The 20,705-nt window shown below is 53.7% G+C and overlaps 8 protein-coding genes across 8 annotated transcripts; 4 read left to right on the forward strand and 4 right to left on the reverse strand.

Moving 5' to 3' along the window:
* Nucleotides 1-295: 295 nt before the first annotated feature.
* On the forward strand, nucleotides 296-2,991 carry QC763_112760 (uncharacterized protein). Its single transcript, XM_062907861.1, has 2 exons — nucleotides 296-1,469; nucleotides 1,527-2,991. Exons 1-2 carry the CDS (start codon nucleotides 1,144-1,146, stop codon nucleotides 2,767-2,769), a joined length of 1,569 nt encoding a protein of 522 aa, XP_062770844.1. The 5' UTR covers nucleotides 296-1,143; the 3' UTR covers nucleotides 2,770-2,991.
* A 763-nt stretch (nucleotides 2,992-3,754) lies between these two features.
* QC763_112770 (uncharacterized protein) lies at nucleotides 3,755-9,250 on the reverse strand (the record flags this gene model as incomplete). The annotated part of the gene is made up of 2 exons (XM_062907862.1): nucleotides 7,408-9,250; nucleotides 3,755-7,353 (listed from the first exon to the last, which is right to left on the reverse strand). The coding sequence occupies exons 1-2, from the start codon at nucleotides 7,421-7,423 to the stop codon at nucleotides 3,755-3,757; spliced, it is 3,615 nt and encodes a 1,204-aa protein (XP_062770845.1). The 5' UTR covers nucleotides 7,424-9,250.
* Nucleotides 8,178-10,455, forward strand: VMA5 (Vacuolar ATP synthase subunit C). The gene is made up of 4 exons (XM_062907863.1): nucleotides 8,178-9,165; nucleotides 9,227-9,413; nucleotides 9,487-9,979; nucleotides 10,060-10,455. The coding sequence occupies exons 1-4, from the start codon at nucleotides 8,880-8,882 to the stop codon at nucleotides 10,264-10,266; spliced, it is 1,173 nt and encodes a 390-aa protein (XP_062770846.1). The 5' UTR covers nucleotides 8,178-8,879; the 3' UTR covers nucleotides 10,267-10,455.
* A 25-nt stretch (nucleotides 10,456-10,480) lies between these two features.
* Nucleotides 10,481-11,363, reverse strand: MET14 (Adenylyl-sulfate kinase; the record flags this gene model as incomplete). Its single annotated transcript, XM_062907864.1, has 3 exons — nucleotides 10,481-10,876; nucleotides 10,960-11,212; nucleotides 11,356-11,363. 3 exons carry the CDS (start codon nucleotides 11,361-11,363, stop codon nucleotides 10,502-10,504), a joined length of 636 nt encoding a protein of 211 aa, XP_062770847.1. The 3' UTR covers nucleotides 10,481-10,501.
* A 632-nt stretch (nucleotides 11,364-11,995) lies between these two features.
* Nucleotides 11,996-13,720, reverse strand: QC763_112800 (uncharacterized protein; the record flags this gene model as incomplete). The annotated part of the gene is made up of 3 exons (XM_062907865.1): nucleotides 13,403-13,720; nucleotides 12,949-13,257; nucleotides 11,996-12,870 (listed from the first exon to the last, which is right to left on the reverse strand). The coding sequence occupies exons 2-3, from the start codon at nucleotides 13,067-13,069 to the stop codon at nucleotides 11,996-11,998; spliced, it is 996 nt and encodes a 331-aa protein (XP_062770848.1). The 5' UTR covers nucleotides 13,070-13,257; nucleotides 13,403-13,720.
* QC763_112810 (uncharacterized protein) lies at nucleotides 13,677-14,633 on the forward strand. The gene is made up of 4 exons (XM_062907866.1): nucleotides 13,677-13,911; nucleotides 13,976-14,099; nucleotides 14,186-14,410; nucleotides 14,479-14,633. The coding sequence occupies exons 1-4, from the start codon at nucleotides 13,909-13,911 to the stop codon at nucleotides 14,565-14,567; spliced, it is 441 nt and encodes a 146-aa protein (XP_062770849.1). The 5' UTR covers nucleotides 13,677-13,908; the 3' UTR covers nucleotides 14,568-14,633.
* MAK21 (RNA-binding ribosome biosynthesis protein mak21) lies at nucleotides 14,465-18,226 on the reverse strand. Its single transcript, XM_062907867.1, has 3 exons — nucleotides 17,351-18,226; nucleotides 15,610-17,286; nucleotides 14,465-15,531 (listed from the first exon to the last, which is right to left on the reverse strand). Exons 1-3 carry the CDS (start codon nucleotides 18,032-18,034, stop codon nucleotides 14,731-14,733), a joined length of 3,162 nt encoding a protein of 1,053 aa, XP_062770850.1. The 5' UTR covers nucleotides 18,035-18,226; the 3' UTR covers nucleotides 14,465-14,730.
* A 139-nt stretch (nucleotides 18,227-18,365) lies between these two features.
* On the forward strand, nucleotides 18,366-20,445 carry QC763_112830 (uncharacterized protein). Its single transcript, XM_062907868.1, has 3 exons — nucleotides 18,366-18,690; nucleotides 18,759-18,841; nucleotides 18,901-20,445. Exons 1-3 carry the CDS (start codon nucleotides 18,480-18,482, stop codon nucleotides 20,338-20,340), a joined length of 1,734 nt encoding a protein of 577 aa, XP_062770851.1. The 5' UTR covers nucleotides 18,366-18,479; the 3' UTR covers nucleotides 20,341-20,445.
* The last annotated feature ends 260 nt before the right edge of the window (nucleotides 20,446-20,705 follow it).

Here is a 20,705-nt window from a genome sequence, read left to right on the forward strand (position 1 = left end):
TACGCTGACACGGGTGCACACCAGACACTAGGAACCAGGCCCTGAACAGGCCCGATTGGGACACACCCTCAATGAAACGTGAGCACTTCTCTGGGCGCAGTGCAGCGATAGCAAGGTACCAGACATCCTCCGTCACGGCTCCGCACCGAAGAGGTATCGAGCTAGTCGGTTTGCTGGTGCAGACCCGCTGGGGTAAACGGTTCGCACTTGGGTCTGTGGAGGGGAGGGGAGGGGCGTGGCACATCAACGAGCCATCAAAGGCTTTCGAATCTGGCCCGACTCCAGCAACTCTCCACTATTACGCCGGCCAAACCGCCGTGTGGGCCATCGCCAACCCCAAACCTTCGTCCCATCCCCATAACCGCACACACACACACACAAACACACTCTCCCGACCCTCGACCACCCGCTCCCCGCCCTTCTCCCCACGAATCCCAGTGACCACCGGCCATACCCATACCGCAACGGCCACCTGTAATTCCATCCGTCTCGGTGCTTCCTGCGTCGCTGTTCTTTGATCATCCATTTCGGCGCGTGTTCGGGCACACGTCTGTCAGTTGTCTGCTGTCTGTCTCTTCGCCTCTTTCGCCCTTTCACCCTTTCACCCTCTTCCCCCCCACCCTTCCAAAACAGGCGTCAACCCCAGCTCCGTCGAACCCGTCAAACTCCGTCCCGTCCCGTCTTCTCCTGCCAGCCTCTTTCCTGCATTTTGTCGTCTGTCGCCGTCGACCTCGTGGTATTCTGGACCGTCGACTTGTTGCGCGCATCGCACGTAGCCTCCGATTGATCCAACTCGATCTCGCCCGTATTCATCCGCTACCATCTGGACGCTGGTGCTAGGAGGGTGAGCCCGGCAGTAATATCTCGCGAAAACCGACGACGCTCTGCACCAACAGACGAATCTCGACGCCAATTGACCCGCCGACCGTCGCTCGATACACTCCTCAACGCTTGCTCACTGGCTGTGGAATTGGAGGGTTCTCTTGTGCCTGATCTGTCGACGTTCCTTTCTCGCGAGGCCGATGTCCCATCATGGTTAAATTGCGATTGGTTTGTGTTGCCGCCATCATCAACACACCGTCCATCTCCTCTTCACCTGCGCAATAAGACCTAGGTGGTCGTTGTCGACCAAGAATCGGAGCCATGGATCCATTACATATCACCGAGTTCGGTTCGGAGCGCTATCTCGAGAAGGTCCAACAGTTTCAGGCCCAGACAGAGGCAAATGCTTCCCAAGGGCAGGGGGCAGTCTCGACGCTCCTCCAGTCCCCCTTTATTCTCCCTATTCGCGAGTCCGGCGCCACGGGCTCAGATGTCGGGGCCAAGTCGAACGAGCAAAAGCGTCCGGAAAAGAAGGGATTCAGCTCCTGGAGGAATAGATTTACCAAGCCCCCAGCAGTCCCACCTTCGAGTATCTGTGAACAGCCCGAACGTCGTCCCTCGTTGCCAGAATCGACAACCAAACAGCCGTAAGTATTGATTTTGCATCTTTACGGAAGCCTATCCAAGTGCTAACCCTTCGTCAGGCTGCCTTTCGACCATTTGTTTGCCGCGCTGCCGAACGAACTGCAGGTCGAGATCATCGCATCACTTCCGCTCTCTGATGTCTTGAACCTTCGACTGGCTTCGAAATCCCTTCACGCTCTGGTATCGCTGAACGAAGTCCCCATCACACGCTACCACCTTGACTACCACATACCCGCGTACGCCAAACGGCTCTACCCTTTGCCCCAGGGGCGTTCGCTCAACTTTCACTATCTGTGCGGAATTTGGCATCGGCTACATGTTGCCGCCAAGCTGTCTCACCTAATGTGCCAGTTGATAATCAGAGAACAGTTGCTCCTCAACACTGAAGAAAAGAGGAGGCAGTACGCCCCTCAAACAGAGCGGATGCGTCGCCGTCTGATTCCTATTTTGTTTACCGTGTTCCATTTCTTCGAAACGTACCGGAAGCTTCACCTCAAATACATGGCCGAACACGACGGCTTCGGCCTATCAAAGACGCCTTATACGGTCAATCCAATCGAGGCCGAGATCATGAACATGTACGACGACCGCACACTTCTGCGCGTTCATGAGGCCTTTCCCCTGGTAATATGGGCCTTTTGCAGAAGGCTCCGACCACCATCCTATGTCGGCCGCGTCGAACGATCGCTGAGGGGTTACCTTAAAGAGAGACCACCTGACGAGGTCCATGTTGCAGTGTTGTGCCTCGGTGGCATGCGGGAAGTCTTGAGGCTCTGGGAGGTGAAGGGTTACAATGCACGGCGGGCGGCCGTCGATGCTTGGTATGAGTCGATTCTCCATGAACAACCGGTGGAGCCGGAGCCGAAAAGAAGACGAGGGATGCTTGGCCTCAAGAGGAAGAAGTCTTCTTTCAACATGGGCAAGACGAATGGTCATGGGCACGAGGCACAGCACGGCGCAAACGACGTGAGCGCGGCACGCGGGAAACAGCCAGACAGCCTCGTTTTTCACACCAGCTTAGCGGCTGGTATGCCCATGGCCCCCCTGAGCAAGGACGAATCCAAACTGTTATACCCTGATCTTCCGGTGCTGCAACGAATATGGCTGGTCACAGCCGAGGCCATGATCTTGGATCGCAAAATTGTCGAACGACCGGCACATATACATCGCAACGCCCAAGTATTTACCGATTTGATTTCCGAAAGCGGCATCGATGAAGAAGACCAGTGGCTCTATGGTACCACCGCACCGGAGTCTGTCAGGCCGAACCTGGACGCTATTGAAGAAGACCCAGATGAATAACCGGAAAGGAGTCCGGTGAATTTTTATCACGCGGCCTCTGTTTAGCCAGCAACAAAGACGATCTGCTGACGTCCGCTCACTACATCACCGGAAAAACACCCTCTTACGTCATTATTTTCGGCCTCATGAAGAGACGGCGGCTGTAAAACATCGATACCAAGACATTTCTACAAAGACACAATTTTCATTTGTCCGTTATGGGGTTATAAAAGCATTTACGGGCGTTTCAAGTGTTTCCTTTTTCAAGCTGTTGCTTCTTGTGCCGGAAAGCCGATAAGCTCGGCGGGGAACTCGGGCGAAGAGGGTCGGCATTGCGAGACAATATGGTGCACGGGATCTGTTGTTAAATCTTGGAAATGGTCCACGGGCCGCTTGGGGTTTCGAGCCCGGGGGTTGTTTGTCGTATTTGGGTCTTCTTTTTTTTTTTTTTTTGAGGCATAAGGGGGCACACGGTGTGCCTTTTCACCTTATGGGTCATAGACCGCTCTTCTTGTCACCTCTTGCTCTTGGTGTCGTTTCATCTTCTTTTCTTAAACTGCATACATACCCAGGAGTCATCTCACAGAGACACGGGCGCTTGCTGTACCATCGGTCTCGCTTGAGCTGCCCTGGCTCGAGTCAACTGGATGCCAGTTAGGTGGTGGACTTCATAGACACGGGAAAGACGCCTCCGCCCTTCCATCACATTACATGGCCTCTAATCAAAGTACATTATTTATACATTTGCTGCTTTGGGGAAAACTTTCCCACGTGCCCCATATCAAATCAGAAAAAATCGTGTCTGAGGAGATGCGTAGTCAAGATGCACGATTAAGCTTGTCTCTCCATCGCCGTACCAGATATTGCAATGTTGGCCCCATATAATCCAATCCTACCTGAAAACGATATTATATCACCAGCCAATGTCAACATGTCAGTTCCCAAAGGCTATTCTTCATGACTTGTGTATTCATGTATTCATGGACCAACCCTGACCCCATCTCATTCAACGACGACCGACTCCGTGATAACGTTCATTATAGGGGAGTCCTGACGTGTCATAAGTACCTAGGCCTGCCGCACCAAACGTGGAACTGTTTCCCGAGGTGCGGGCATTGGTCGTGTTAATGCCATAGGTGTTCGTTAGCCCCAGACTTGATGGCTGCCCGGATGCATCGATATGGCCTGTGTCAAATAACTCCCAGCTACCACCCGTATTTCCCGAAAATGCCTGCATTGAACCAGACATGCCTTGCACGCCCTGGTTGGTAGCGTGACTGGCGCTGCCGGCTCGCTGTTGGGTTGCGCCGGAGCCAGTGTTGAACGACGGAGAGTGGTGTGGCAATCCATGTGTGCCACTGCTGCGAAACGATGCGGCAGTCGAGGGTGTTGTGGACTGGCTGCGTTGCCCATAAGTAGAGGTACCCAGCGAGGTTGACGTTGCCCGGTACGTGCCGTCGGTCGTGGCTGTATAATTGTTTGTCGCCGAACCGGCAAATTGCGAGGGCGGTTGGGTATTGTTGTACGAATTCGTGCTTCCTGCAGTTGTTAGATGTTGCTGCTGGTATCTTTGCTGAGATGAAAGCTGCTGCTGCTGCTGCTTGTTTATGTATGATGTTTGATTCGAGGGATGCTGCTGAGTCGAATTCACAGAATATTGCTGGGTTGGCGAGCCCTGCACAATTTGGCCTTGGAGTTTCTGCTGTCCCAAAAAATGGGATGATTGTTGTTGTTGTTGTTGTTGTTGTTGTTGTTGTTGTTGTTGTTGTTGTTGTTGTTGTTGTTGTTGTTGTTGTTGTTGTTGTTGTTGTTGTTGTTGTTGTTGTTGTTGTTGTTGTTGTTGTTGTTGTTGTTGTTGTTGTTGTTGTTGTTGCTGGTGGTGTTGTTGGTGTTGTGATGAAGACTGAGATTGAGAGGATGACTGGTTTTGTTTGGAATGCTGCGACTGATTATATTGAGAATTCGGTGGAAGATACTGCGGATATTGGCCTTGACCGGTCTTTCGCGTTTGTGATTGTGTGGCTAAGGATAGTCCCGCTTGTGGATTTGATACTTGCGGCTGGGTGTTTGGTGACCTACGTTGCGGCGTTGATGCTGACGTCGACTGCTGCTGCTGCTGCTGTCGTGGTTGCCGGGCTGACCTGTACTGAGGAAGGTCGACACGGGTTTGATGGGAAACCGTTTGAGACTCCATCTCCGCTTGCTGCTCTATTTGGGCTTGCAATTGAGCCTCATAGTTCTCCATGGTGGGTGATTGGACCTCATAGTGGTTTTGATGAGGCGAATGTACCGGTGGTACAGATGTCTCATTCGTGTCCGAGGCCATATCACGAGACTCCGTCATTGTGGTCAGGCTCAAAGCCGCGGCTGCACTAGAAGAGAGGGCCGAATGTGGTCCCGAATCCGAGCGCAAACCGACCATGGCACCAGTGGTTGACACTTCGATATTTGCAGCTGCTGGACCCTGGTTAGCTACCGCGGTGGTTTCCTTAGGGCCTTTGCCCCTCCTTGACCTTTTAGCCACAGGAGGCTGGAGTGCCGAGGCGGCTGTAGAATGCGCGGAGCCAACGTTTGCTGGTGGTGTTGGTAATGCTGGGCCATTCATTTGGGGTGATGCTTGGTTGGATACACCAGACTGCACAACGTGGTTGCTACCGCCTGTTTTGGCAGTCCTCTTGCGTTTTTGCCCCAAACTACCGGGTGCGATGTTAGGGAGCGCGGGGCTAGCAGAGGGAGGAGTTGGGAGAGCCAGAGTTTGGCCCTGGGGGTTTTCCGTCTGCCTGGATGTCTGAGAAGGTCTTGGTCGAGAGCGATGGGAAGAGGTGCTGGACAGGCCGTCTGGGGGGGCCGAATACACAAAATCTGTTGTCGCGAAACTTCCAAGTGTATTATCTAGGCCTTGTGATAATGTCGCGGGCTCTTTGTTTGTTGATTCTGTCCTGGGGCCTGACGTTGATGCATTTCCTGTCTGCGCCAGATTCTTCTGCGTGGTGCCTGTCACTGCGTCCATTGCCGCCCCGGGTAACGCCCCTCCTGGCGCTGTTTCCGGTTCTACTCTCGTCGCAACCCCTGATGCGGCCCCTGAGGCCGACAGTGTCGCCGCTCTCGCTCCATGATCTGTGGTGATACCCGGAGGGATATGAGAACGCTGACTTGTTGGGCGTTGCTTATCTTCTAGAGCCTTTGATCTGCCCACCTTTTTGGTGGCCGTCGATGGGGTTCCGGCATTCACCGGGGTGAATGGTTGGCTTGACGTAGAATGTTCGAACACTCGAGGAGTTGAAGAGGCTTGGGCTGGCTGCGAGGCCTGTGGACGTGGCGATGATGCCCGTGCTGCCGTACCTACCGCATCTGGCCGCTGAGAAGACAAAGGGTCGCCAGTCTGCGCTCTTGCAGGTGTGTCTGATGATCCATCCTTGGGCCGGTTTTTGGAGCCCTTGGGCCGACCCCTTTTCCTTGCGCTAGGTGTGAGATCAATTGTGCTGGTGCTTGTGGTCGGGGCGGTGGGTAAAGTTGTTCGTACTGGAGTACTGGCCGCGAGCAAAGGCCGCTCATGGGCCACACCAGACTGCTGTAACTGTGGCACTGGTTGTGGCGTTGAGCTCTGCGCAAGAAGCATTACATTCGCATCCACCTCGTCCACAGTATCATCCTCGACATCAACCCAGCTTTCATCGGCCGCGTTTGTGTGTTGCTGGCTTTCGGCAGTGCCCGAGACAGCCTTCATAAGGGGCCCCTTTTTGATTCCTTTATCGATCCGAGGCCTGGTGCCCTTGCTGCCCTTGGGCCGTCCACGCTTTCGTCTTGTTGAAACAAGGGGAGGAGGGTCAGACTCGCGTATAGCAGGAATGACAGGCTGTTGTCCTGCAGTGTTGCCCCCTAACCTTGGGAATATTTCAGCTATCCATCCTACAAAGAGGCTGCCAGATCCATTCGACTCTGCGCTCTGCGGGAATCCATCCCCAGGGGGTGGTCCCCCTGGTATGCCCCCGAAAAAAGCTAGGGCTTTGCAGATTTGGTCAACCACAAGGACAGGGTGAAGGCTCCGCAGTAACGTCAACAACCGGGCCTGTTCTACCTTGGTTTCTTCGGGGGTCAGCGGGGTCTGGCGCGTCCGATGCGCGGCTGCAGTTACTGGTGCTTGCGGCGGAACGATAGGCTTAGCCGCCGGTTCTGGTTCGTCGGGGATGTGTATAAACCGGCTCCTTCGTAACGACACATAGCCATTCTCATAAGCCCGCTTCGCAGCAAGCTCTGTGCTCTCGCTGGTTCTTTTTGCCTCAGCGTCACGTTCCGTGGCCTCCGTCCTGCCCGCCACATCTATATGCATCACGCTGAAATTTCCCTTGGAGCCATCTGTCTTGCCCTTCAACTTGCTGGGGACGGGATTTCGAATGCGGCCGTCTCGGTGGGGGCCACTTGACGCGTCGGGGACATTGGAATCGCTTGTCGCTAAAACACCGAAACTGGCTGTAGTTGTAGGCGCTGTTGGAACTGCTGGCGCCGATTTTTCCATTGGCGCACAACTCGACATGGAACCTGGTTTAGGCAGGGGAACGGGAGTGACTTTGGATGTGGTAGCCGTGCGTGAAGAGAGTGTTGCGCCTGCGTGTGAAAGTTAGCAGCACATTTGGTCCCCCTCATCATTATCATGCCCACCTGAAGGGGGAGCCATTGGAAGGTGTGGCTATGAAGAGCGTCGCACGATGCAAAACTCAGCGGTGGCATATATGCTGAAGCGGCTCCAGTGATATGATTGATCTAATGGGGTGTCAAGTCACAACCTCGGCGCCCAAACTGCATTTTCGAAGTGAATCTGGGTTGAATATGTTTTGACGGAGGTGCTGGTGAGAAAGCGATAACAGAGGCGCGCCGAATCGATGGAGAAGAGTTCAGCGACTCCACAAGATGCCAGGGAGCAGGGAGCGCCAGGTTGGCAGCCAAGGTCAACAGGCCCGACTATGCGCGTTGACCAGCACGAGAGGGAGAGCAACGCAAGGACGTTGTTGCCGCCGTTCCACAGCTCTGGCTGGGTGAAGTATAAAGATTGTCAAAGTTGAGGTAGCTGCATTCGGTAAGCCCAATGACCTGAGGCGGTTGGTGATACAACTGTACACGCCAGGCCAATGTTGCTTGGAATCGAAAGTTGAGGGGCAATGGAGCGATCACAGAGCGATGGCTGGGGCCTGAAAAGTGGTCCACGAATGTGTGATGCCAGACACAAACATGACGATGTCAACGGCCCTGGAGAGACTGGGGATACTTGGGTCGAGGCCGATAACTCGGTGTAGTTTCTCTGCGGAGCAGCTGAATGGCAAAGGTCCGTCGGTCGGTTGGAGTTGAGGTTGAACAGCGGAAACGCACCTCACCTAATACGAAAGAAATGCAGACACATGAACAAGGACGAAAGCCCGCGCCTTGATTGGTAGCTCGCCGCCAATCATGTGCCAACAAGCCTCACCCACGCTACCTACAACTGCGCCCAGTGTGGCTGCTGTATGCGTAACAGCTGCTGTTCAGTTCCCCAGCGTCGTGATGAATCTCCCGATGCTAACACTTGGCCTATTGGCCCAATAACAAGACATAAACAGGTCTAGCCTCATAGGAGAAGGAATCCAAGTTCGACGGATTGGGGCAGAACGGAAGGCTCCAACTGATACATGGGGCCTCCGGCACATCTTACACATATCGTCCCGACCCCCGACTGGGGTACGTACCGGGCCCATAGCTGCCAAATCAAATGCGACCGCCAGGGGCCCAGCTAAGCTGCTGGGTGAGCTCCCACTTCCAGGTGCTTGGTGTGTTCCAACATCATCAATTGATACCAACATCACCTCATCGAGACCTCCCACCGCACCCCACGGCATCCCGCAGAACGCCTTCAATATTAACCTCTCAAGCCTCTCTACTTTTCTGCCTCCTGTATCGGTTAAACAACCAGCCCTACTCAACCGCCCCCTTGTCCTCGCAACCGGTCGTCTCTATCGCACAGGCAACCACCCCTCCCCTTGAAGGGAAATCCCCCAGAGTCCAGAGTCCCGAGAGCTACACCTCGGCTTCTCGACACACCTGTACCGCCTTGCAACGAACTCTAGGCCGACCCCAAGCATACCGGCATGCTGTAGCCCGCCATGGCTCCGGCGCAATACATACTCGTTTCCCTGCCCCTCCGCGTCTTCGATGACGATCCGCTCAAGTCTTTGGCCGCCACCGTCGGTCGTGACAATGGCGAGGTGCTGCCCTACCCTGTCCCGTCGTTCAAGATTGGCACACTCGACGCCCTGGTGCAACATGCCGACGACCTAGCAAAGCTCAACGGCGCCTGCGAAGCTGCCGTCGCCAAAGTTGCCGATTCCCTCAGAGGCATTTTGGATGGTGATGAAGACCTAGTGGCTCAACAAAAGATAGTCAATGACAGTAAGCTTGTGTTGCACTATTTGCCATCGTGCCAGAATGACTGCTGACAAGTATGACACAGAACCCACGGATCAGTACCTGCGCTCATTCCAATGGAACAAACTCCGCTACCGAGCTGATCGGCCTCTGGTTGAGCTCATCGAAAATCTCCAAAACGACTTGCAAAACTCAGATAACGATGTCAAGGCCAAGTTCAACCAGTATAACACCATCAAGACGAATCTCGCCGCCTTGGAGAGGAAACAAACGTAAGCTATCCCAGACTTTTGCGGCTGTGTAGCTTCTCTCATGTTCCGGGCTGACTATAATTAATCTAACCAGAGGAAACCTCGTCACCAAGTCGCTCACGCCCATCGTGGACCCAAAGCTCCTTGTACAGGACTCGGAATACATGGAAACGCACCTCATTGTGGTGCCGACGAACGCACGGAAAGACTTCATCCGCAGCTATGAGACACTTGTTCCCATGGTAGTGCCGCGGTCATCTATTCAGGTTGCTCAGGACGACGATTTCACGCTGTTTGCAGTCACAACGTTTAAGAAGACGAGCGCCGAGTTTCTGCAAAAGTGCAGGGAGCACAAATGGACCCCTCGCCAGTACAAGTATGTGGAGGGCGGCAAAGAAGAAGAGCAACGCGAGCTCCAACGCGTCGAGAAGGAGGCGAGAAAGGTGCGGGCCGAGGCCCTTTTGCTGGGTCGGACAGGTTGGAGTGAGAGTGTGATGATTTGGGCACATGTCATGACACTTCGCGTCTTTGTCGAGACAGTGCTCAGATACGGCTTACCCTTGGAGTTTGCGTCGGCACTTATCAGAGTAGGTTTTGAAACCCCCAGAAGACGGGCTTGGGAGACAAGACAAAATACTTGAAGCGTTGGAGCTGACACTGCACGTAGACAACGCCAAAACAAGCCAAGAAGGTCAAAACAGCCTTGGACTCGGCATACTCGTACCTTGGGGGAAATGCGTTTGGCCGGGACAAGCATGGGCGGGTCACCAAGGACGATGCATCTCTAACATCCGAAATGGCTGCGGCGGGCCTTAGTGTGGGCGAGGGCAACGAGTACACCGCATATGTGTATTATGAATTTGATCTCCCGTAATCGGTTAGAGGTGCCTTCGTGAAGGCATGGAGGGGTGAATAGGGAGTGGCTGTATGGTTCGTCATTCGGGAGTCTCGGTGTCAAATGCCTCTTCAACTTTCCTCAGCCCTATATTTTTTCTTTTTGTTTCCATGAGATGGATGCCAGGACTTGATGTAACTTGTGGTGGCTTTGCCATTCAGTCTCTGACACGTTAGAATAGACGCTCAAAGCAGGGCCCAGGATCGCTCTTCATTTATCTCGTCTCGGTGGTCTGGCTGATCAGTCCCTTTTCCGCCAGGTACTCTACAATCTTCCTCACTGATTCCTCCACGCTCAGCTGATCGGTTCGGATGGTAATATCTGGATTCTCAGGGGCCTCGTACGGCGCCGAGATGCCAGTAAAGTCCTTGATCTCACCAGCACGCGCCTTCTTGTAGAGACCCTTGGGATCTCTCTTCTCGGCCTCCTCCAGAGGGATATCCACAAAGACTTCGATGAACGGGAGTGCGTCGTCACCGGACTGCGAGGCGTTCGCATGCAAGTCGCGGGCGATCTGCCGGTCGGCCCGGTAAGGAGAGATGAAGGATGTCAGGGCAATGGTGGACGAGTCAGCGAACAATTTGGCAACCTAAGTCGAAGCACAGTGTTTTATGATTAGCAACCAGATCACACGCCCATCAACAAACCCGAGTGACAGGCCGAATTTCCTACCTCAGCAATGCGGCGGATATTTTCGTTGCGGTCTTTCTCCGAGAAGCCCAGGTCCTTGTTCAGGCCGAAGCGAACATTGTCGCCGTCGAGCCTGTAGGCGGCAAGGCCGATATGAAGCAAGTGCTGCTCAAGGGCAGTGGCAACGGTCGACTTTCCCGAGGCAGAGAGACCCGTGAACCAAACAGTAAAGCCGCGTTGGCCACGGAGTTGGTTTCGCTCATGGCGCGAGAGCGATGGATGCCAGGTAATGTTGCTATCGCCGGTGTCAATACTCCTGGTTCATGGGCTGGTGCGAGACACATCTGCCCCGCCATGAGCCAGCTGTGCTCAGGGACATCAGAAGCTGTTGACTCGGCGCCGAATAGCGGGACGGAGAAGCAGCCAGGTTCAACTTACGTGGCCATTATGACGAGTGTCGGATTATCCAGGGACCGCGTCCTTAACGTTCAGTTTGGATTAACAAATTGGGATGAGGGTCCAACACAAGAATCGATATACATATGGATGGCGGGGTCATAAACGACAATATATATATACGTGTAACAAAACTCCAACGCCTGGGTGAGTGGGTCATTGTTTCTGCAACCGATGGCCGTCCCTGCAGCGAATGTGACTCGACTTGACTCCGATTCGGAGCTGGAGCCCTGCAAAAAGGTCGCCATTGTTGGTCAGTTTGATGTTTCCATCCCAGCATTGAAGCCTTGGTCCGGTCGGATGGCAGATGGCGTCATTTTTTAGCTGCTACGTGCACGGGAAATACCCCACACCCCACATTGATGTGTGTCTTGGCGGCTTGTCAAGGACTCTTCTTCCACTTAGCACTCTCCACATGCAGCGATTGTACTATGAAGCATTGCGCCCCTACATGACTGGTATCGACTATATACGGCCGATCGCGACCTGCTACTACCAAAGCGGCAGCAGCATCTGCTCTAACTATACCTCTATTCAGATGCCTCTATTAAGATGCCTCTATGCGAAATAGCAACGATGTAAATGTATGTCTACCCCCTACAACTTCTATCCACGCCATGTGTCATCTCCCAGTCCCCCACTCACCACGAGCTTGCGTGCGCTGTTTCATGTTACTGGGTAAATCTTTGCCATGGTCTGTAAGCGCCAAGTTTGTCAGCAGAACGTGTCTTGAATCGGCCTGAGGGTCTGCATTCAGAAATGTCCATACCGATGCCTGTCTAGGAGAAATGAAAAGAGCGCTCGCCGTGGCCAGTACTGTTGGCTGCTGGCCCTCCTCGGTAGGCAAAGTCTCGATATGGCCCTCAACCCACGCTTTCCTCCCCTCTGCCTTGACTGTCGTCGCCCGGAGCACCAGATACTGATTGGCCATGGCGGGTGCCTTGTAATTGATCTCAAGCTTGGCTGTCATGCCCACGTTAAAAGGCAGCACAGGAAAAGAGCACCGCGCCAGCCCCTCGTCCAACATCGTGGCGAGGAATCCGCCGTGGATGATGCCTTCATGGCCGCACAAGTCGGTTCCCACGTGCGATATTTGAACATAGCTCTTGCCGCTTCGTTCTGACCAACTAAAAGGAGGAACTGTCACTTTCCCTGGTCCCATGAGTGTGCCGCCTGTCAAGTTGTGCTTCCTCCAGGTCTCGGGTATTTTCATATGCGGGCGAGACTCAATCATATCAGGGTCGGCGCGAAGGGAGGCGACCAGGGGGTGTGAGTTGATGTAGTCTTCCTTGGCCTTGGCATCGTCATCTTCGGGAGCGTACATGGTGAGGCTGGCAGCATCATCTGGTGGCGAAAGGATTGTCCTAGCGGACTCGTACGCGGGCGCAGCGGCCATGATGAAGCCGAGAGCGGTGAAGAGGAGGATGCGGCCGGTGACGGAGGCGGTTCGACGGAAAAACGGCGGTTTATCGGCTGCAACGGAAGCACTGGCCGAATCTTGGGACCGATCAGGCAGACTGTCAGTGGCCTAGTTTACAGGACGCAGAGCATATACCATGATTGCTTTGAGCTTACCTGTGGTAGTCGAGATAGCACGAGACGGTGGTGTTGGGATACAGTGCCTAGACCTAGGGGTAGAGACAAGGCGGAGGGTGGAAGTATGGCGTCGCGTGGCCGAGAGTAAACGGGAGGACATGGCGAAGAGGCGGCCTCGGGCGAGGAAGACAAGACGGGTTTTATGTCACCGAAATCCGGGTTTCGCAACCTGTCTGCCAGGCACCGCACGACGGCTGGCGGGAATTGCTTTGGACGGATCCACCTTGCTCGCGTCGATGTCGCAGGCGAGCGGACACACGGAGAGGGTGGATCCCGGGAGGCTAGGGTCTAGATGCAAATCTATCAGCCAGTTTACTTATCATGAACATGGCAGACGCCAAAAGATATAGATATTGAGGGAATACACTGCCCAGGCTTCGAGTCTATGTTCAAGCAGCGCCGGACCGGCATAGAGCAATGCTGAAGAACTTACTGCAGTAACTCTGGTGAGACTGAGCTTCGATGTCAGTGCCAACGGCACAAGCTTGTACCGACGTGACCAGCAATCAGCTCTTACGGGAAGGAGTGCCGGGGTGAACGAAGCAGAACATGGCTTCAAAACCTCGGCAACGGTTTTCATAGCACCCGGGGGGGCCGGCTCAAGATGGTGACGTCTTGGCACAAATGCTTAGCTAAGGTGTGTGCATCGTCGAGGCTTACACATGGAATCTTCAGACACGCAATGTCTTACAGCCACGAGACAGAATCCCGTGTTCTGGCGTGCAGGATGCACGGGCGCAAGCAATCTGTGCCGTATCTCGTGGCCGGCCACTGACGCAATTGGATGAACTGCTCACTTGCCTTGAATTGAGGCAACAGAAATGGTTGACATGCCCCTCCATCTGAGCCCACCCACTATTTTATTTTCCTCTATTACCGCCGCTGCTTCTGTTACTATTCACCGCTTCCAGTCCATACATATACACAGTAACACCCATTATGGTACGTTTGCTGGCAAGCAACATCCCCCAGTCGTGGCGGTGGCTAGCCCTATTAACTGTAGTAGGCCACCGCAGAAACCGTCGAGCTGGGGGCCACTCATGAGCCAAAGGAGGAGTCGCTCCGGGTCTTTGAGCAGATTGAACATGAATTGAAGAAAACACTCGTTCATATCCGTCACGAGCATGACAGTATGCCAAAATAGCCTGCCTTTTCGCCCATTCCTGGCCAGCAATGTCCTGATCGCTTACACATTTGCATTTGTCCCCCATAAAAGAACATGAGCCGGAATACTTTGCGGCTGCTGAGCATCTCAGTGATGCCGAGTTAGCCGGCTTTACGCTTGACGACTTCCAGCAAGTTCGTGTCGCCGTCTCCGCATACGGGATTCATATCTTCGGCAAAGTCAGGATTCCCGCTCTGCCTGATGATGGCCCAGCCTACATTCATTTCCGTGCTTTCACCGGAGGCCCGGACGACGAAGCCAAGCTCCACAGTATCCGTAAGTCAAAGTGCAAAGTCATAGGAGGTCAATGGAGACCCGAGAAGTGCTCAGCTTATAGTGAAAAGATACCGAAGACAAGGAAGAACCCGATGGTGGCCACACTTTCCGCGCCATCTTCACACAAAACGACCCGCTGGAGTGGTTCGATACCTAGAACCTCTGCCCATGATGCCCACAGGGCTGACTTAGATAGCAATAAAACAAGCCACTTTTTGCCCCCTTTTTTGATTAACACAAACTCCCGTCCACCCTAAATAAAGAGGAGTCTCAATAGTTGTGACCTCGCACTTTCCAACCAAAATGCTGTACAGGACATGCTAGTCTTCCAACCCGTCTTGCTCGTCGGCCAACATCTCGGCGTAGTCATCAACTGAAGCGAACGTGGGGAGAGCCTTGAGCTCCTTCTTCCTACGTCTGGCCTCGCTGAACTTCTTCCGTGCCTCCTCCTTGGGTCCCTGGGCCTTGTCGTCCTCGCCTTCACCGTCATCGTCTTCGCTTTCCTCGGAATCTCCAAAGATGCCCTCGAATCCATCATCATCAGAAACATCCGACCCGAGGTCTTCCATATCCTGATCAATCGTAGCATCAACGTCCATGTCCTCGTCGGAATCCTCGTAGCCCTCCATGTCAATGTCTGAAACCTCGTCCGCATCGTCTCCCTCGACCTCGGGCCGAGAATTGACCAGCGCTTCCCAGATCTCGTCTTCGGCCTCCTCGTCATCAGAATCAGCCGCAATCTTGGCTTCCTCCTTCTTCTGTGCGCCTTCGGCAGGCTTGCCAATACGGGCGAAGTATTCGTGAAAGAAGACATCTTCGGCCGAGACTTGCTCGGGCTTCAAATTCCAGAATGAAGCCGAGTTGACAGTCTTGGCCTGTTTGGCTTCTGCCTTGTGAGATGCCACAATGTGCGAGGCGCTGCCCGACGCAAGTACAGGCTGCATGATAGAACCACCCCGTTTGGGATCCTCGGTCTTGGGATTGCGGTACACAAACCTGTCAAGGAAGTGCATCAACGTATGGTTGGCCAGGTCAGGCTTGGGAAGCTTCTTGTCCTGTCGAGACAGCAGATTTGTAGCAAACACGCCAACTGATGGGTGATAATGGGAAAGGAACGGTACCTAGAACAGAGAAAACACTTTGATTAGTGCATGGCCACAAACCTACGGCATGACTTCAATTGGAAGAACAGCACTTACCAGCTCCCAGAGGCAGCTCCGGTGGGCATTGCTATGCTCCGGGTCTCGTTTGCGGCCATCGTAAGCCCCACTGCGTCGAAGGGTTGTCGTTTCTCCCTCTTGCACAGGAGCCTGGGTGTGAGGCTCCTCGTCCCTAACATCCTTGTACACCTCGTCCTCATCGTCCTCGTTATCTTCAGGCTCGTCAAGCAAAGTATGAAGGTCCGGGAAATTGGATTGCAGCTCGGCGATCAAAAACAAGATTCCACAGGCGAACGGAGCTTGGTGCAAGCTCAAAACCTGAACCAGTCTCTTGACAAAGGCCTTGACGCGCCGAACGTCGACGTCGTTCTTCATGGCCCGATACAAAAGATTAAGATACAGCGCCTGCTTGGATGAAGTGATAAGTCTTGGGTCGAGGAGAGACTCATACAATGTCCGGTAAAACCTATCCACGGCCAACAGTTTTGATGAGGCTAGCTGCTGTATGAGCATTAGGGCCTGCACACTCGTGTTGAAATTGGATGAATGTGTGATCCGGAAGAGGGTATCGAGGTGCTTTTCCAGAGTCGAGTCATCGGCCCCGGCAAAGGGGATGGCTCGGTTGACGCCTGTGAGTAACGAAGATACTAGCTTTTGCGCCGTTTCCTGCTCGTTTCCAGTAACGGTAGTGCTGGGTCCCTTCCGCTTCTTGTCCTTCTTCCGGTTGTGGTCGACCTTTTTCTCACTGTCCAGGCCGCCCATATCGCCCAGTGAGCCCGTCTTTAACAGTGACAAGAAGGACTCAAAATATATCCGCAGAAGGTTGTCGGCAATGGCGGGCTCCTTCGTACTCAGGATTGTCTGGTTCAAAGTGTTGACAGCATAATACCTTGTGCGCATACTTTGCCCTGGCTTGAGAAGAACCTCGAGCTCCACAGTCTTGATGACGACAGCTTTCATTCCTGGGTGGAGGTTCAACAACTGCAAAATGAGATACGACGCTCGTGATGCAATTTTGCGCTCCCGGTCGCCCAACTTGTTCACGAGCAGCCGGAGGAGATTGGCCTCCTGCTCAGGCTTGCTTTTGAGAAGGCCAAAGACGAAATCGAGAGCTCGCGACCTCGAGTATTCAATCTCATCGGAACACCAGGTCTCCAAGAGCTGGATGATGCGGAAGTAGGCATCTTTAAGCCAATCCTCATATGCCCACATCATCAAATGCGACTGGGTAAGCTTGCCGGGCAGCTTGCTAGATTGCGTCCATGGGGAAGAGCCCTGTCCGTGAAGAGCGCACAGGAGTGCAGGCTGAGCACCGAAAACTCGCAGACGACGGTCGCTTGGGAGCACTGAACCGTTGCCGAGAAGATCAACCAGCGCCCCCAGCGCTGCGATTGCTTGTCCGCGGCTTTTCTTGCCAGCAAGCGCGATCAGATTTTCGAAAGCCTTGCAGGTATGGAGGGGGGACTCCTGTATAGACAAGGTGAGGGCTGATACTTTGTCCGACAGTGTGCCGGATGACATGATGGTGGACATAAACCTCTGGGTCGAGCTCGAGGACTGTTTTTTGTTAAAAGCTGCCGAGTCTTCGTCCAAAAGCGCCTGCGCATATGTCTTCAAGTTGGCAATCGAAGCGAAGTGCGGTTTGGCATTGCCGGAAACAGTAGACGGAAGACCCTCCATCGAGAGGCCGTGCCAATCAGGTCTTGGTTCAAAAATCTAGTCCATGTTAGCCACAAGTTTTTGACCCTGAGGTAACAAGGTGCAACCGCGAAGTACTAACCAGCTTGCCTGATTTCTTGCCCTGGCGAGCTTCTTGCCGCTGGTCCACTACTTCTTTCACTTTCTCAGCCACGGGCTCTTCCGCTTGGCCTTCCTGATCTTCGTCGAGTTCTGCTTCCTCCTCCTCCTCCTCCTCCTCCTGGTCTTCTTGTTGTTCATCTTCCCCCTCGCCCTCTTCCTCCGTGTCTAGCTCGGCCTCCCCGCCCTTAACATCCTCGTCTTCCGGCTCAGAATCATCGGTATTGGGGTCTTCCTCGTCGTCACGTAGCTTCTGGAAGCCAAGGCTGGAAGCGAACTTGGCTAGCTCTTGCCGGAGGGCATCGTCTAAAGAGCCATCGGCCGCAGCAGGCTTGGACTTGGGCGCATCACCATCCTCGTTGTCTGATTCAAGATTGGCTACCAATTCGAGATCCTCCTTGTCTCCGCCGAGGGCTAGAATCTCGTCCAAGAGAACAGTATGCTTGTCGCTTCTCCCTCCTTGCATTTGCTGCTCGTGAGGCTGGGTCTGACGTCGCTTCGAGTCGGGGGTATCGTCGCTGTCGCGCTGTCTCTTGCGCTTTGTCGTCTCCTGCTTCTCAGATCCACCAAGAGTCTTGTCAATTTTGCTTGTCAGTTGAGCAAGGGCGGCCTCATCAAATGTTGATTTCGCAGCCTTTTTCTTGTCCTTCGTGCGCTTGATACCCATTGCGTCTCGCCGAGCTCAGAGGAGCTGTTTGTTGGAATCGCTGAGAATTCAATGGCGAATGGGCGGGGTGATGGACAGGGCTCCCGTAAAGTGCGCGTGTCTGGAAAGAATTGCGTGTTGGGCTGCGTCAAACTGGGAATTGTCGACTGCTTTGGTCGACCGACTGAAGTTTTGGAGTGGGGAGAAGAAAAAAGTTGAAGTAGCACTGGAGCCAACCCTGCACGCCGCCCGTCTCCCGGCAGGCAAGCTCAGGGTGGGGCCTCAGTAGCAAGCTGCGGCCCGCTGCGCAGTCTATGGGGGGTCTGTTATTGGACAGAAAATACGGAGTATTTGAGGCTGTTGAACTAAACTATCCTACGATATATCTTGTCCTTTCTGTATGCCAGATGCCGTCAACATGTTGCGGGACCACCCAAGGTAAAATCACCAAGAAAACCGCCACAGTATGATCCCGCCCGCGCTCACCCGTCTCTCGCGGGTATGGTTTCCCACCAAAAAAAGACCAGCATCGGGAGTAGAAAATGGGCATGCGATGCTGATCCGTGCTGGGTTTTTGCGCCCTTCTCACGCCGGTATCTTCCACATGCTTCCTCTGGGGAGGCGCGTGCAGACCAAGCTCGAGGAGCTGGTGGCCAGACATATGGAGCATATGTTGGGTGAGTCTCTCCCTCGGCGCACTAACCATGGTCCCATGCTTACCCATGGCCACTGTCCCGGTCTCCAGCTGCCTCGAGGGTCTCGTTGTCGGCTGTATCAAGCCAGTCTCTCTGGGACAAGAGTGGGAGGCTTGAGAATACCGCGTCCGAGGTGTGTCAAATCGTCATGCCTTGTTTGAACACCTGGTGTTGACACTGCCTTCCCTGCAGCTCTTCAAGTTCTCTGACCGGAAAAACGTTGGCTACCTTCTGGCCCCAACACATGAAGAGGAAATTACCGCTCTGGTGGCCCAGACGGCCAAGACAGCAAAGGATCTCCCCCTCAGGCTATTTCAGATTACACCCAAGTACCGCGATGAGTTTCGCCCGCGCCATGGCCTCCTCCGCGGACGAGAATTCGTTATGAAGGACCTCTATACCTTCGACAGCAGCAAAGAGTCCGCTCTAAAAACCTACGATAACGTTCGTCTGGTGTATTCGCAGATATTTGAGGAGATGAAACTCCCAGTGTTAGCAGCCAAGGCCAGCTCAGGTAACATGGGAGGTAATCTCAGCCACGAATACCATCTTCCCACGCCACTTGGAGAAGACCATGTTATCAGTTGTGATAGCTGCAACTATGTTGCTAACGAGGAGGTGGCTGAATCAGTACTTTCTGACCAGGTTGTCAGTGACACGACCTTCCGCGTCTGGCGAGGCATCACCAAGGACCGAACCAAATTGGTCAACGTCTGGTACCCTAAGCAAACACAACCACTTGATGGAGGTGCGTTGAGAGAGTATACGGACCTTGACATAAACATTGCGGAGGTGAAATCCATAATACCTGACCTGGATGCCGGTGTTGAGGATGCGCTGCCGCTGTGGTCGACGGCGGCAGCTGCGGGTGGGACAGCTGTGGAGCTCGTGAACATTGTTGACTGCCGGCTTCCGCTGTCTTTCTCTGAGAGCCTGGTGGGAACTACGCCAACCATCCCAAGTTGGCCCAAAAATTTGACGCCACGCAACCAAGTGCCAGTGTCGGTTTCAGTTCAAAACACCAACCAATGGAACAAAGACAGACCACTCAATCTCATTCGGATCCAGACAGGCGACAAGTGCCCTTCGTGCGTATCCGGACATTTAAAGGCAGAGAGGGCAATGGAGTTAGGACACACATTTTACCTTGGCACCCGGTACTCAGAAGCCCTGGGAGCTACAATCTTGGTGCCCAATGATGAGAGGAAAGCTGTGCCAATGCAGATGGGTTGCTATGGAATCGGTATCTCACGCATTATTGGCGCCGTCGCAGAGCTCCTGATGGACGAAAAGGGATTGAATTGGCCGGTGGCTATTGCACCCTACTCCTGTGTCATAGTTATGGGCGCTGGTGTCGACGAACAGGATGCGGTGGAGGTGTATCGCCAGATCAACCAGATAGGACGAGTTCAGGCCAAATATCTCGATGTCGTGCTGGACGACAGGCAAAAGACTCTACCCTGGAAGTTGATGGATGCCGATTTAGTCGGTTTCCCCATCATAGTCACGCTTGGGAGGGAGTGGCTTGCGGCAAAACGCCTCGAGATACAATGTCGACGATTAGGGGTAAAGCAAGCAGTCGAGATAACCGAGCTACCACAGATAATAGCCAAGTTGCACGGAGACTTGTAGGGCTGTATCCACTGTATAAATATACATCTGATGCGTGCTGCTATCACGACCAATAACACCAATGGGTTCTGCTTAATCTCGAAATCATTTATACCTACTCAACCAAGACGTGTGTGTGAGCAAGCAACTCCTACCTACCAAGCGTGCAAAATCCCCCTAGGAGCATTATTTCGGCCATTTTTAAGGAATATTGACTGTGCGGCTCTTGCTATCCCTGTAGACAGGTTGAGAGATCGTAAGTCGCCTTCGTTCCACCTGTCACTGCTATCCTTGAGACCTTCACAACCCGCTTTACAGGCTTGGTGTAGTAGTTCCATGTAGTTCCCGAACAAGTATTGAGGCTGATCTAAAGGGGAGTGTTGCTT

This window comes from Podospora pseudopauciseta, chromosome 1 (genome assembly GCF_035222475.1).
Source record: "Podospora pseudopauciseta strain CBS 411.78 chromosome 1, whole genome shotgun sequence".
In the NCBI taxonomy this organism is placed as follows: Eukaryota; Fungi; Ascomycota; class Sordariomycetes; order Sordariales; family Podosporaceae; genus Podospora; species Podospora pseudopauciseta.

Coding starts and splice junctions, on each gene's coding strand:
- QC763_112760 (XM_062907861.1), top strand. CDS start 1,144: ATGGATCCATTACATATCACCGAGTTCGGTTCGGAGCGCTATCTCGAG. Junction 1,470..1,526: donor GAATCGACAACCAAACAGCC/GTAAGTATTGAT, acceptor ACCCTTCGTCAG/GCTGCCTTTCGACCATTTGT.
- VMA5 (XM_062907863.1), top strand. CDS start 8,880: ATGGCTCCGGCGCAATACATACTCGTTTCCCTGCCCCTCCGCGTCTTC. Junction 9,166..9,226: donor ACAAAAGATAGTCAATGACA/GTAAGCTTGTGT, acceptor AGTATGACACAG/AACCCACGGATCAGTACCTG. Junction 9,414..9,486: donor GCCTTGGAGAGGAAACAAAC/GTAAGCTATCCC, acceptor TAATCTAACCAG/AGGAAACCTCGTCACCAAGT.
- QC763_112810 (XM_062907866.1), top strand. Junction 14,100..14,185: donor TATCCGTCACGAGCATGACA/GTATGCCAAAAT, acceptor CCCCCATAAAAG/AACATGAGCCGGAATACTTT. Junction 14,411..14,478: donor AGCCAAGCTCCACAGTATCC/GTAAGTCAAAGT, acceptor TATAGTGAAAAG/ATACCGAAGACAAGGAAGAA.
- MAK21 (XM_062907867.1), bottom strand. CDS start 18,034: ATGGGTATCAAGCGCACGAAGGACAAGAAAAAGGCTGCGAAATCAACA. Junction 17,287..17,350: donor GCAAGAAATCAGGCAAGCTG/GTTAGTACTTCG, acceptor AACATGGACTAG/ATTTTTGAACCAAGACCTGA. Junction 15,532..15,609: donor GGAGCTGCCTCTGGGAGCTG/GTAAGTGCTGTT, acceptor TCTCTGTTCTAG/GTACCGTTCCTTTCCCATTA.
- QC763_112830 (XM_062907868.1), top strand. CDS start 18,480: ATGATCCCGCCCGCGCTCACCCGTCTCTCGCGGGTATGGTTTCCCACC. Junction 18,691..18,758: donor ACATATGGAGCATATGTTGG/GTGAGTCTCTCC, acceptor CCCGGTCTCCAG/CTGCCTCGAGGGTCTCGTTG. Junction 18,842..18,900: donor TTGAGAATACCGCGTCCGAG/GTGTGTCAAATC, acceptor CCTTCCCTGCAG/CTCTTCAAGTTCTCTGACCG.